Source organism: Corvus cornix, chromosome 27, assembly GCF_000738735.6.
Source record: "Corvus cornix cornix isolate S_Up_H32 chromosome 27, ASM73873v5, whole genome shotgun sequence".
In the NCBI taxonomy this organism is placed as follows: domain Eukaryota; kingdom Metazoa; phylum Chordata; class Aves; order Passeriformes; family Corvidae; genus Corvus; species Corvus cornix.
Genome location: NC_046355.1, coordinates 3,661,365 through 3,675,952, shown reverse-complemented (window position 1 = coordinate 3,675,952; position 14,588 = coordinate 3,661,365). Strand labels below are relative to the sequence as shown.

Sequence of the window (14,588 nt, the reverse complement as noted above, 5' to 3'; positions counted from 1 at the left end):
GCCTGCGGGGAAGGCGCCTGCATGTCCTCCCTGCTTAGCACCGAGCTGTGATACTCCTTGGGAAGAGGAGCTGCGGCTGAGGGGGTGTTGAGGCTCAGTTTCCATGTGCCAGAGGCAGCGAGCTGGGGGAGCCTGAGGGAGGGGTGTTAGCGAGTGGTTGTGAAGCGCAGGGAGCGTGGGGCCGGCCATCAGAAATAGGAACGCGGTGCAAAAACAGCCCCTGAGCAGGGTCAGTGCCTTCCCCAGCTCCTGCTTGCTCCTTCCAGGCAGGAATAACCCATTTCTTGCCAGGCATACTGGGTGTCCCTAGGGTGGACCCACAGCCTCTGGTCATACCCAGGGTGGCTCAGGAGAAGGGCAAGACCTCCCTGACGGACACTGGCAGACCCCTTCCCAATGGACGATCGGGATACACAGTCAGACCGCCCCTGCCACCTGAACACACCTCCCCGCCATACCAGAGGTTTAATTTGCCTCGGAAAGAGTCAGATGAATCTTGAAGGGGCTATTCCTGCTGAGGGTTAGGAGCAGACATGGCCCAGTGCCACTCTGTCCGGCACCGCTCACGCGGGGCTGCGGCTCAGGCGCCCGGAGAGCCCCGGGGCTGCCAAGGGGACGCTCCCGGGAGCAGCTGGATGCTCCCAGGAACAGCTGCTCTTCGCAGGGATGGACAGCTCTGCACGGAGCACGGTGTCACTGTAGAGCAATTAGCTCCCATTTTTATCCGTTAGGTGTGTGATTAGTGTCCCATTAATGCAATTAGCGCGGTGGCATTAGCGAAAGTATGCAATTGGCACCGAGGCAGCTGCAGCTCAGCTGTTGAGCACCACACGGCGCCAATCTGAGGGTGTTGGGGTTTATCTGAGCTCGGTGAAAGGGGGTGGCTGGTGGTCCCCTCCCCAGGCACTGGACAGACTGGTTTCTATGGGCAGCCCTGGCTGTGCACCCCCACTCGCTTCCTGCTTTCTTCAGCTGCAATAAAAAGCAATTTCCCACCCTCCGTCCTTGCTTCAAACTCCCAGAGCTGTTTCAGGGAGCTGTTTCAGCTGTGTCCCAGCTGCTTCCCAGAGCTGCAGGATAGGGAGCTGGGGAATGGAGCTTCTAGGATGTCAGAGGACCAAATCTGACCTTGGCTGGACACAGGTCCTTTTCTAAGACTTTTATTCTCCTTGTGATGGTCCATGTGGTCACTGCCAGGGGGGTGAGGGTGGACAGGGGGAGGAATCACACGTCTGCCCACCCCCAGCCATACCCTGGCCCCATCCCACCTTGGCAGGATATCAGCCCATGTCACAGCTTGGCTTTTGGAGTCTGACAAACTCTATTTGTCTCCTTCCTCCCCACAGCACCAACACTGCTGGCCTTTCAGGATGTCAGGGAAGGAGAAGGGCTGTGTGGGATGGGGACAGACTGCGGAGGGTCCATTTCCATCCAGCTCCACCAGAGATGTCACCTTCTCAACCACCAGTGTGAAATCCCTAGCCGTTTTCTGGAAAGACCAAGAAGCCGCTGGCCTCCTCTGACCAGCGCATTCGTGGGTAAGTATTGTCTTTAGAGTCCGGTGGTGGACGACCCGGTGTGGTGCGACCTTCCCAGAGAAAGCGTCCCACCAGGGACAGGTAAGGGTTGAGCAGAGGAAGCTGTGGAACAGCAAAGTTCCCTGCCAGCCCTCGCTCCAGTGAGGATGTCTGACTTTGGGAGAGCTTCTGACAATCTTGATTAACAACAGCCTCTTCATCTATTCACCCTGGTGATAAGCCATGGGAGCTCTGGGCCGTTGCGCCCCTATAATAAAGATGGTTTGAAAGAAGCAATTTTCTCCTCCTGCAGCCCGGTTAATTCTCGTTTAATTGCTTCCCATTTTGCACAGATTTCCCTCGTTTGCCATGGCACTGGCTCCACACTTCCCCCTCTCCAGCGGTGCTTGACTTGCACCTTGTTTTGCCACGTTGGGATTTGTGATGGTTTGGGCTATACCAGGGCCTTCAAAGCTCCCCATGCAGTTTAGGTGTAACATGCCTGAGTTGCAACTTTTAGACGAAAAAATCTCCAGGGTCTGGGCTGGGCTTTGCTCCTTGCTATCACATTCTGTGTGGGGGTGTGGTGGCCGGTGAACATACATTACAAGGGGGAGAGAGCTCTCAGTAGGACGGGTCCCTAGTGCCACAGGAGCCGCTTTGTATTGGGGTGGCCAAGGGGGCTTCTCCCGAGATGCTCGTTCTGTTCGGTTAACCTGTCCCAGTTTGGCTTCCCCGGTTGCTGTTGGCCTCTACCCCTCGTCCCTCCCCCAGAGCTCCCCACTGGTCCCCATTCCCTGGTCCCGCCTTTTCCCCGCCCCCGGACAAAACTGTGAACCTCAGGATCGTGTTCGAATTTGCCTCTGCACGCTTCGGCAGTGTGGGAGCAATAAATGCCCCTGCGGGAACGCACGCAAATGCCCCTCTCGCCTCTTTGCTACCGAGTGTGACACTGAGCCCGCCCGCGGGACCCACGGAGCCGGGCAGAGACAGAATTATGGGGGCATTGCTTTTGGGAAAAGAAATGGAAAAGCTTGGGAATTACACACAGGTAGGAGATTTAGTGGCAGGAAACTTACCTTCTGTGGAAAAAATAAACTCTACCAACAGAATTAATTGTTTAAGACAAAACTTTTACTCTGGGGGTCAAAAGAGATGGATGAAGCCTTTGTAAGCTGATCTGAATTAAAATATGTGGGGTTTATCCATTTTAGGGTTGGGTTTATATTCAAGGGCTAACAACAAGGAGAAAAGGAGCTAAAACTCTCCTGACCACAGAAATAGGGAAGCTGATGAAAAGTTTGATAAGGAGGTGGGGACCAGCATCCAGGTGGACTCAGCTGTTTCTGGAGCACCTGATCCTGGCTGGAAGCAGTGGGGCTGCTCCAGAAGGGGTAAGATGCACTTAGATCCAGTTTGTGATTTATGTGTCAAACCCCAATTCTGGCAGTGGGAAGCCATTCCCTCTTTTCCTGGTGCTCCAGGCCCTTGTCCAAAGTCCCTCTCCAGCTCTCTTGGACCCCCTTTAGGCACCTGAAGGGGCTCTAAGGTCTCCCTGGAGGCTTCTCCAGGCTGAACACCTCCAGGCTTCCTCTGAAATCACTGGAGAAGGTCCATGTCCTTTCTTTTTTGGGGTCTCCAGAGCTGGACACAGCACTTCTTGCATGGAAAGCTCTGTGGGACAGGACATTCCCCAGAGAAAAAAAAAAGTTTACTTTATGTGCTTATTCAATGTGCAGCCTCTAAACACACCTTACCCACATTAATGCATTAAAATACAGCTCCCTTTAGTCACCCAAATAATTTTCATCAGAAACATGAGCATTTCTATTACTCTGGCTTTGGTTAGTGATGGAGTGTCAGTCAAACTCCAGTCAGGATGCAATCATTCTTGCCTATAATCCAAGGCTTTTCCTGAATATCTCATCCTATTGTCCTTTTGAGCTAGCTGGCACAACCACACTGCTTTTTCCTGACTTGTGCTAAGATCCTGCTTCCGTGCTTGCGTGTTTCATTTTCAGGCTGCAGTTTCCCCTGTTTGTGTTTCTCCAGGTCTCTGGCTCCTGCTGTGCCAACAATTGTTCCTCTGCTATTTGGATTGCTGGGAGTGCTTAACTCAGGGCTTCCCCTTTTGCCCCGTATTTCACATCCCCACAGCCTTCTTCAGAGCCACCAGCTCCTTGGGACTCTCCACCACTGCAGGAGGAGCCTCATCCAGCCTCCAGGACCTCACCTGGCAGCCCCAGAGCTGCAAGCACAGGTCAGGAGACCCTACTGGTTGCAACATCACTGGATCATCTGCTCTTCCAAAGGCTGGCTTCATCCCAAACAAAGCTTCCTTCTGGAAGCAGGGAGATGTTAATAGTCCCTGGCAGTCAGAGAAGATCCTTTGGGACCGAGCCAGAGGCTCTGACACCTCGTGTTTGGAGGTCAGCCACACTCAACACACAAACCCCGAAGACTTTGTGCTGGCTGGGCTCTGACAGCTGTGTCACCATCACCATGTGCTGGGAAGGGCAGGCGGGGACAGGTCCTTGGTGGTTTGCCTCCATGAAAAATGGGGAGGCAGAAAATGAAGCAGCCAAGGACCAGCAGAGGACATGGGCTTCTGGACCTCAAGCATCTGCATTGGACCCACTGGGAACTGGCCCTGTGGGCACAGTGCTGAGTGAGGGAAGTTGTGACCCTTCTCCTGCTGCACCCAAAATTAGGGTCTGGCAGGGCAGCTGGACACATCAGCCAGCTGGCTGGAAGTGGAAGCTGCTCAGAACAGACAGCAGTCATGTTTGGTGGGGTTGGCTGGGTCAGGCTGGGGTGTGGGGGACATTTCTTTGGGGCAGAAGGAGGCTCTGGGCTGTTGAGGAGGGTCCCAAGCCCCCTTCACACTGATGTCTCCTGAAACAGGTCTCAGACCTGGATGGAGGATGCTCTGGGGCTGAAGGATGCTCTGCAGCAGAGGTGTCTGTCAGGATGGTGCTCAGCCGGCAGAGCCCAATATTTCCCAAAATCCATAGCAAATCTCTGCCTCAGTTTCCACACCAGCAGGAGGCTCAGCAACAGATTTCAGCAGCCTAAAAGCAAGTTTCCCATGGAAAATTTTGCCTGACAGGGAGGAGGGCAGGGCCAGGGAGCTCAGCCATGGTGCTTGCAGGGGCTCTCCTGGTGTTGTGATGGGAGCAGGTGGTTGGAGACTGCAGCTGTTTCTAAACAAACCTGGAAAACCTGGACAGTCCTTGGTGCACATCCCCATGGATGAGGGCGCCAGCTGGGAGGGTGGACTCGGTTGTGGGTGAGCACATGAATTCCTGGTTGTGGGATTAACCCATCCCTGCTCTGTACAAGTGCCAATTCCAGCAGGCTGTGTGATCACACACCTCTGCTGCCTTCAGCCCAGCCCGGGGGCTCCTTGAGGATCCTTTTCTCCATGGCTGAGCACACAAGCTCTCCCATGGAGTCACTTTGTCTCTGATCTTTAGTTTTCCTCCAAACTGGAAAAATATGTCCCTTTGAAATTTTAGTGAGAGTGGCAGAGCTGCCTGTCTCCCACCCCCACGTGTGTCTGAGAGCCATTTAACTGTGACTATGGTGACAAATGTCAGTGCAAGCCTTGCGCTGGAGAGAGCAGTGAAGGAAGGGGCATTGGAATTAAAGGATGAAATATTTATTTGGGAGTTTGACAGTGCTGGAAGGACAACACATCACAAACGAGAGGACTCTTGGGGTGGACAGTGCTGAAAGCCACAACTGAATCCATTGGGCTGTAAAACTGCCACAAGATTTCCTCTCCCTCCCCACCTCCCACTCTTTCCAGAGTCCTTCCCTGCCTGGGAAGGTACAGCAGGGCTCAACATCCAGGAATGGCCCAAAGCTGTGGACCACCAGACAGATATTTGTTTTCTGAGGAAGGGGAATGACAGTCCCGCTTTGCTTTAAATACCAGCCATAAACCCTCCGATTGATGTGCCATGGAACTGGGAGGTCCTGGCTCTGGCACTGGGGATGCTTGCACATGGCAGCCTCGTTGGAAGGTGGAATGAAGGCACAGATGCTCCACAGGGAATCAGGATCACGAGCTCCCCTCTGCCTCCATTCAGGCTCTGGCTGGCAGGTTTTCTCCATTGCTGGCCCTTGGTTTGCTGGGGATGTATCTCAGGGCACCCATACTTTGATCCTAGGTGGTGGGGCTGAGGGTGGGGAGTGACTCTGGGGCTGGAGACAACCTCCATGGTGGGTTTAGTGTGTCAACCAAATAAAGAAGCTAAATCAAAATCCATCTCTGTGTGGTGGAGAAGCTCCTGTGCCTCATTGCACTGGGATGTCCCACAGCACCACAAGATCCCATCCTTGGGGTCCCGCTTTGCTTTTCCCAACCCCAGAAGGTACCAGGATAAGATAAAGGGTTTACACAGGATGATCTCAAGAGGCTTCAGCCTTGTCAAGAGGACTGGATTGGCAGGACATTAATCTCAGAATTACCTGATAACTTTAAATACAATCATGTAATCAGCAGGAACCTGTAATTATTATTTATGTGCATGGTGCTTACTAAATTGCAGTGCTCTCCAAGGCTCTGTGTGATGAACAAATTAATTCTGTATCAAAAGAGCTTGACCAGAACTCTGTTTGTGTCTGAATTTCACTTGTAAACATTGATGTATGAAATGAAATTCAAGTTTAATTGGCCCTCCCTCCTGCTATGAAACACATTACAGTTTTATTCTGTGTTAGCTCAGCTGGCAAGGGGGAAAACGTGGAGGACTTTCTCCAGCTCTGATGGCTTGTCTGGAAAACCCATGTGGGATTCTCTTGGATGAAATGGTGTAGATACCTTCATGGAGAGCCACCTCCATGCTCTGGGCACGTGGATTTGAGGTAGAAAGGAGAGCAAAAAGCCGTTGGACCAGTGGGATGCTGAGCCCAGTGCAGTGTGAGGATGCGCCCATGGAAACTGGGGAGGGGCCATGCCAGTGTTGTCTTTTCCAAAAGATAAACAGGCCCTGCAAGTCCTTGTGAGAAGGATTGAAGTAATTTTAATCAAACAGGACGGAGAATACACACACTTCTCCAGCTACGGAACACAGAGTCACGCCAGGTGGGGCAGACCACCAAGAGGAGAAGAGAAAAACAGTGATGTGAACAGAGATGCTTGTTTGGGTTTCTTTCTTTGGTTTTCAATTTCCAGCTTCTTTCCACCAAAAGACCCTGCTTTAGAAAAATCCAAATTGAACACATAGCAAATAATTTTTTGGCAATGTCACGAGCAGGGATGACAAAAAAAGCTCTTTGGGGCATTTCCCCTTCTCCATTGCCAACAGATCTTTATTAACTCCTGCCAAAGTACCCAACAGAGAAACCAAGACACAGGAGAAGACACAAGTCTACTCCTTGTAGGGCAGCAGCAGAAGGTATCCATAGAGCTGGGAGCTGCCACTTTTCCCATTGCATAACTCCAGGGCTCTTTTTCACTCCCGTATTTTGGAGAAGGGGCAGTTTCTGGGACTGCTGGCAGTGGCTGAACTTGAACAAAGACTGAAACAGTCAGTGCAGGGTATGGTCTGTGTTGTGGTCACTGCATCATACCGGGAGCTGTTGCTATTCCCAGCAGTTTATTGGAGTCAATGGGATATTTTCAATTTGGCTGCACTGTAGCCATGCAGGTAGAAAACCAAAATGGGAAGGAAGTGGGGGGAATTTGCTCCAAACTACTGAATTTCACAAATGTTTGAAGAAAGAACTGAGAGGTTTTTCCCTATGCCTCCTTTTAAATTAAAAAAAATGCAAGATTTTATTCTTTCTGTGGTATATCTGAAGAAATCACAGAGTACTGCAATGTCAAAGATGCTTAAATCTCCCCAGGGCAGGAAACACTTATGCCTATTCTTTATGGTGGGGAAACTGAGGCACAGAAGTGTGAGGGGGCTCACACTAGACCCTGTACGGCCCCAGTGGCAAAATCCCTGGGATGCAGAGGGCAGACAGCCCATAAACCTGCTGTGATCCAATCCCTGCCTGGGCATCCCCAGACCTTGAATGCGGCAAGGTAAAGGTGGCTCCAAAGAGGTCAAGGCAAACCCCTCTGCTTGCATGGACCTCTCTGCTCAGCTGCTTTCAGTGGCCCCATGGAAGAGGGCAGTGGGAGAGGGAGAACTGGGGACAATCTGGTGTCCCCAGCTTGGGGACAGAGATGGGAAGGGAGGGAAGGGAGGGAAGGAGGCTGCTGCTCCTCCAAGGCACTTAACCCCAGTGTGGGGATGGTTTGGTCCCATCCCCTGCACAAGAGTAAGGAGCAGCTTTGGGCTGGGCCCACCTGCCCAGGTAAAAGCAGGGCAGGGAGGAGGGGGCAGAGCCAGGGCCTGTCCCTATGGTAGCTGCCTTTGGGGACCTCAGCCACCGCTCCACTGCAGGGCTCCCTCACCTTTCCAGCCTCTGAGCAGGGACATGGAGTCAGCCTGACGTCCAGGGCTTTGCAGAGACCTGTGGATCCATCTGGGCTGGACCAGAGGATTGGACTAATTCCTGTGCTTCCCTCCAGATCAAGCCCATTCTCTGTGGCTGCTCAGAGCCCCTAGGACCCATCCCCATGGGAGGGGGGTTCCCTCCCCTCTCCCACCCCATTGCTTTACCCCATCCTTGGTGTCAAGATGAGAAATGACCTGGTCAGACCAAGCAGCAGTTACAGGACATCTGAAGACCCAGCAAGAGACACAGGAAGGACTCAGCCCCAGTGGTACAAAAACACAGTCACATGAAGCAACGTCTACAATCACCCCAGGGCTCTCCATCCATCCTATTCCAACACAGAGGTCTTTGGCTTCTCTAGAGGGTTCCCCCTGCCAGCAGCATTCCAGCATGTGCTCACTGGAAGGCTGACCCAGCTTCCCAGGGAATTAGCCCCATAAGCTGCCCCAGCAATGTCCTGTCACCTCAAAGCAGACAAACTTGAAAACAGCAGTGACATGGGACATCATGCCCAGGATGGAGCCGGCAGAAGGCTGCTGCAACCTCTCCAGGCTCCTCTGGCTCCTTCTGCCACGCCAGAAGGTCATACAGCTGCCAGGGAGATGACAAAGCAGCGTCGCAGCTGTCCTGTCCTCCAGGCCTGCCCAGCACGTGCGGCAGGAGCTGTGCAGGTGTCCCATGACCGAGTGAGTTTGTGCTCTCCTTGCGGGCGGGGGCCACAGGCAGGACCTGGCTCTGTGCCGTGCCCCCTTCCCAGGGGTTCCCCACAGCGGGGATGTCGGCTCCCGGTGCGGCCGCTCGCTCCCGGCTCAGACAGCTGTGGATTGCTTGATGCTGTGGAAGCTGACGCGGGTCGGGGAGGTGGGGATGGACATGGCCCTCGCCACGCGGGCGCGGATGGAGTGCTTGTCCTGCCAGCGGTGCCACCGCTTCCGTACGGCCGATCGCACCTGCGCGGGATGAATGAGGGACCCTGAGTCATCACGCACAGGCTGTTCAGAGGCACCAGCCATCCTTCTCCTCGGTCCTCCAGCCAAAAAAGCACTAATAATGTCATTTGGTAACAAAACAGGTTAATGTGGGGTAAACTTTCCTAAGCCAGCAAAGGTGTGGGAGCATTTGGAGGAGGCAGAGGAAAAAGCTGCCCAAATATTTGGCCCCAGGATTCGCTTCTACTCTCAGCTCCTTTACTTTCTGTTGTTTGTGTTATGGGTAAGAGCCTGGGAGATGTTCTCAACCATGTGCAATCCACATGTGCATGGGGCTCACCCTGGGGAAGGATTTCCCCAGGATGGGGAGGACCCTGGTCTCTGCTGCACCAAATCACACAGGCGCACCTTGAGAGCATCTGTTCTCCGGGGTGGATCTTCCCCCTCCAGAGGAGGGGATGGACAGCAGCCATTCCTGTCTGGGCAAAATCTGGGGCTGCAGATGTACCCGGGGCTGGAGGTGAAGCAGCAACTCTGATCATCAAAGACCTTCAGATGGGGAATTAGGGACAAGCACCTCCAAGCCCTGTGCAGCACTAGAGCCTCAGGCTGAACTTGTCTGCTTGCAAGGAAAGGTGTAGACCCCCACAAAAAACCCCAGCCCCTGTGCTCACCTCGCTGTTCAGGAAGCAGTAGAAGACAGAGACAAAGAAGCCCTGGAAGGAGACAAGCAGCAGAGTCATGGCCAACAGGTACCCCCAGGCCAGGAGCTTTGGAACAGCCCTGGGGTTTGGGGATGTCTGGTTTTGGGAGGACACAGAAGGGGATGAGGCATCAGCCAGGATGGGCTCCTCCACATGCCTTGGTGAGAGAGGACTGGGATAGAAGCCAGTGTGGAGGACCATTACCTGGAAGGACTCCAGAAAGGAGTTGAAGTAGATGAAGACTATCCTGGAGATCTCATCCTCCCCTGGATTGACAAAGAACAGCATGTAGGTGATTCCCAGCAAGGGCAGCAGCACCAGTGTGGCCTTGACTGCTTTCCTAGGGAGAAAACAGGGACCTGAGCTGCTACAGTGCAGCCCTGGGCACAAGGACTCTGCCCATCCCAGCACCAGCATGGCTTGGACTGGTCTGCTGGGACTTGAAAGCCAGTGACTGGGGGAGGACAGAGCCAAGTTGGGCTGTTTTCCAGTGCAATTCCCCCAGGGACTGGGCTGGTTTGAGCACTGGGCCCCTGCTCTGCTTCTCCACCCAGAAAAGGGCAGTGATGAGCAGAGGCCTGACCTTGAGCGGGCATGGAATGATTGCTTGGCTGATCTACAGCTCAATTAAAAAGGAATTAAAGAGGGTATAATAATTCACACCCTTCAACATGGGATTATGAAAACCTTTTCTCAGGTAATTAATTTGATATCTTGATGAGATTACAAGTGCAGTTTGGGAAAAATCATAGTGCTGAAAAAGAGAGTGTGGGAAGGATTGGGGCCTGGCACCTCATTCCTTTGGATCAGGGGACAAGAACAATGCCAAGTCATCGTTTTTTGCTTAAAGATCCTGTTAATAGACAGATTCCAACAGTAGATGAACACAGGGAAGGTCATCCCTGGAGGGTCTGAGCTGGGCAGGGAGGGGGTCTGGAACCTGTTTTGCATCTCTGACCTGGAGGAGAGAACAGTCCCTGACACAAATGGGCTGATGACATGAAGGAGCTGGAGGGAACTGAGGACAGGAGCTGGAAAGCTACAGTACAGCACATTCCCTGGTGTGGCTTCTGCAGGGGAGAGTCATGGCAGCAGGGGACACATCAGCCTTTTACCATCTAAGGTGAGCAGGAGCCCTCCAGGGCTCTCTCATGCCTGGTTTAAGCAGGAATGCACAGTCTGTAAGTACCAAGTTCTTCATGTCTTCCTGTCCCACAGAATACTTCTGGGAAATGGAAATGTTCTCCTGGCCAAAGGGGATAAACCCCCCCCAAAATGAGGCAAATGCTGGAACCAAAGGTCTCTCAAAATTGCTGACTGGGGCCAACCAGCCTTTTCCCAGAACCTTTATCTTTGCTTACCTCAAGCTGAACCCCTCATCCCCGTTCAATACTCTGTGATGAGGAAAGCTGGCATTTCCCAATCATAGAACCAGAATTTTTCCATTTTCAGCTGAAAAAGCCACCCTCCACCTCAAAACAGCTTCACTTCACCCAGCACACAGAGAGATTCCCCAGTTCCTGCCCACAAAATGATCCAGACAGAGGCAATGATGATGAAGCCCAAAGTGTCTTCTGTTCCAGGTACTTCAGGGAGCTGCTCTGACCGTGCACCTCTACGTTGTCTGCAAAATATTCCCCAGCAGGCAAGGAAGGGTTAAATCTTCCTGCCCTGTGCTGTGGGAGTACTGTCTTCCTCTTTACAAGGAGCTGTTGAGTTGGCATCGATTCATCACTCCTTCCTCAGCCTTTGCTTTTCTGTCAAGCAGTGATTTAATTCTCACCTCCATGCCAGGATTTGCAGCTCTCAGCCCAGAGAGCTCATCAGGTCCCACCACAACAGGCTTTTGCAAAGAGACTCAAATCCCAAGGGTTCACTTCAAAGGCAGAAACAGCCATCCACACTCTACATCACAAGGCTCTCCCTGGCCAGGAGAACAATCCCAGATTTAACGACCGTGTGCCTCCAAAGAGCATTTGAGGTGCTCTTAGGTCTCTCCATGCTCCCATCCCCTTGCTGCCTGGCTAATGGGGCTGTTCCCATCCCCACTAATCATGGGGGAACCCAGTTCCTAGGCTGGCTTCCTGCAGGGTCGCTCATGCTCTTACCTGTACTGGATTGTCTCTGACGTGGTTGAAGCTCGAAGCTTTGTCATGAGGATTCGGACAATGTTGAATAGAAAAATGAAGTTGATCTGGGAGGAACAGGGTCCCTGGTTAGTGTCTGCTCCCCCAGCATTTCCTCCCATTTCCTCAGCAACGGGGGGAGGAAATGGAGAAATGGGAATGTTTCTTCTTGAACCTGTTTTACTGCCCTCCATGCACTGTGAGAGCACATCTGCCTTGGTTGTTTTTAGAACACTTGAACAATAAGGTTTAGGAGTTTAGTCAAGGGATCAGGGCAGCAGGGCACGCCAGGAGATTGCCAAGGAAGGACAAGCACTAGAGAAAGGGCTGAAGGTGAAAAAGTTGGAGGGAGAGGAAGAATGTAAGGTGCAGAGTGGCTGTCATCACAGCCAGGATCTGCCTGGCTGCTCTCCCGGCTGCCTAATTGCTAGTGAGGGAATGGAAAGGCATCCCTGGAGCTGAGCACAATTGAGAGGAATTATCAGTGGCCAGGCTGCCTGACGGGCTGGGAAATGGGAAGCAGGATCAATTATTCCGTCATGCTGGTGATTTTTACTCCCTTGAGTTTTCTCAGGAGGGAGGGAGGAGGAAGGAACAGTTCTGGGGCTTTGTGCATGGCTTTCACTTGCAAACAGGGGCTGGAGCCCCAGCTTGTGACCCGCCACCTCTGGTCTTCTTTGTCCCTCCCCAAAGGACAAAGCCCCATCAAACTGTGCTCCATGTGACCCTTGGTTCAAGCATTGCTGCTCAGCTGGGGGCCAGGAACAGAGAGGTGGAATCGGGATCGGGGAATGGAGTCAAGGATCCCAGGCTTCTGCAAATGCTTGGCAAAGCATCCACCCACACCCAAACAGTGCCAGGGCAGGGATGGAGTGACCTACTGATGCATGTGGGAGTCTGCTGATGGGACATCCCTATCAGAGTGAGGTCTCCGGGCTCCTTCTGCAGCCCATCCCAAGCCCAAAATTGCTCAAGGGGCAGTCTGGGTGAGGGGCAGTGTTGCTGTGGGGCAGCAGAACCAGCCCCAGCAGAGTGAAGGTAAAGGAGGGGGCAAGACCCTGTACAGGAGCAGCTGTGTCCCACCTGCACACAGAAGGACTCTGTACTCAGCACACAAGGTCACTTTGCTCTTACCAGAAGCACCAGGATCATGGGGCCTTGGTAAATGTAGTCAGTGTAAACTCCTGCTCGCTTCCCAAACCAGCACCTGCAAGGCAAGGACAAGGGAGGTCAGGGACAAGGGGGGGTCAGGGACAAGCCTGCCATGGGAGTGACCTGGATTGATTCCTGTCCTTGCACAGTCTCTGTAAAGTCCCTGTCCGTGAGGTGAAAGCACTAAAACTCAAACTGCTGCAGCCATTGTGGAATATCTTCCCTGGGAACTCAGGAAAAGGGGGTGCACGTGGGAGTGGTTTTGGGCCCCATATGGATGTGGGAAGCAGTTATTGCAGGACAAGCAGGGACACCCTCCTTGCAAAGGAGGTGACTGTCCTGCTCTGCTCTGCATGGGGGCAGCCTCACCTCACATCCTGGGGGCAGTTCTGGGCACAAGAATATAAGAAAGATCTAAAGCCATTAGAGACTATCCAAAGGAGGGACATGAAGATGGGGAAGGGTCTGGAGGGGCCATACAAGGAGCAGCTGAGGTCATTTGGCTTGTTCAGCTGGAGCAGAGGACACTGAGGTCAGACCTCACCAGGGTCTGCAGCTCCTCCCCAGGGGCAGCTCCGATCTCTGCTCCCTGGGACAGGGACAGGACCCAAGGGAATGGCCTGAAGTTGTGCCAAGGAGGTTTAGATTGGCTATCAGGAAAAGGCTCTTCCCCCAGAGGGTGCTGGGCACTGCCCAGGCTCCCCAGGGAATGGTGCCGGCCCCGAGGCTGCCAGAGCTGCAGGAGCGCTGGGACAGCGCTGCCAGGGATGCCCAGGGTGGGGTTGTTGGGGTGTCTGTGCAGGGCCAGGAGTCAGACTCGATGATCCTTGTGGGTTCCTTCGAGCTCAGGATGTTCTGGAATCCTCCAATCTCACACACGCCAGCCCAGGTCAGCTCTGTCCCCGGCAAACCCTGCAGGAGCTCACTCAGGTACATCCCTGTCCTGGGAGCACCGTGTCAGGGCTGTTCCATCAGTGCTTCTGAAGTCAGCAGGGAAAACTATCTCTGGCAAACAGAACGAGCTGCCCTTCATCTCAATGGGCTCCTTTCAGCTTCCCACTCTGGGATGAACTCTCAGGTACGTGTTAAGACCTTCATTAGCAGATGTCTGTGAAAATAGCTCAGGTGGGGGTAATTTAGACCTCTGCTGGTTAAATCCCAGCTCCCTTTAGCAAACATATTGTAGGAGATCTGGTTTAATCTCTTTTTCCCCTTAAAAATCGCATTTGCCTTTTGAGAAGAAGCAAGCAGGGGCAGGGCTGTAGGCAGGGCTCATGCTGCAGAGAGCTGAAAGGTGGGATAAAAGAGAGAATGGAAGAATATTATGCTTTTCTTCCTCCCTGACAGAGTCCCTGACACAGCTGATCCCTGAGGATTTGGGATAGAAAAAGGAATGGGGGATAAGAGCAATCAGGCTCACTTCTCGTTGTCATAGTAGAGCTTCCCGATGGCCCAGGCAATGATGATGGGAAAGGGGATACCTGCAGGGGAACACACAGGTGAGTCTCAGAGGTGCAAGGTTGCCACAAAACCACACCACAACGGGGTTTTCTCACACATAACCCCCCCAGTGAGATGATGTGTCCATGCATATCCCATCCTCCTGCTCCTGGCACCCTTTTTGCAGCTCTTTGTGTGCAAGAAGAACTGGAGCAGGGGATGGAGGGGGCATCACTAAACCCTGGGTACTGCAGGGTGAGG

General features: G+C 53.1%; 1 protein-coding gene across 1 annotated transcript in view; it reads right to left on the bottom strand.

Annotated features, from left to right (window-relative positions):
• Nucleotides 1–5,156: 5,156 nt before the first annotated feature.
• The window catches only part of LOC104698492 (corticotropin-releasing factor receptor 1), a 30,493-nt gene continuing 21,061 nt past the window's right edge, over nt 5,157–14,588 (bottom strand). The window contains exons 8-13 of the mRNA XM_010413874.2: nt 14,308–14,368; nt 12,870–12,942; nt 11,718–11,803; nt 9,814–9,949; nt 9,580–9,621; nt 5,157–8,926 (exon numbers count right to left, since the gene is read on the bottom strand). Coding sequence (XP_010412176.1) covers nt 8,786–8,926; nt 9,580–9,621; nt 9,814–9,949; nt 11,718–11,803; nt 12,870–12,942; nt 14,308–14,368 — 539 coding nt within the window. The 3' untranslated portion in view covers nt 5,157–8,785. The remainder of the gene's footprint in view (nt 8,927–9,579; nt 9,622–9,813; nt 9,950–11,717; nt 11,804–12,869; nt 12,943–14,307; nt 14,369–14,588) is intronic.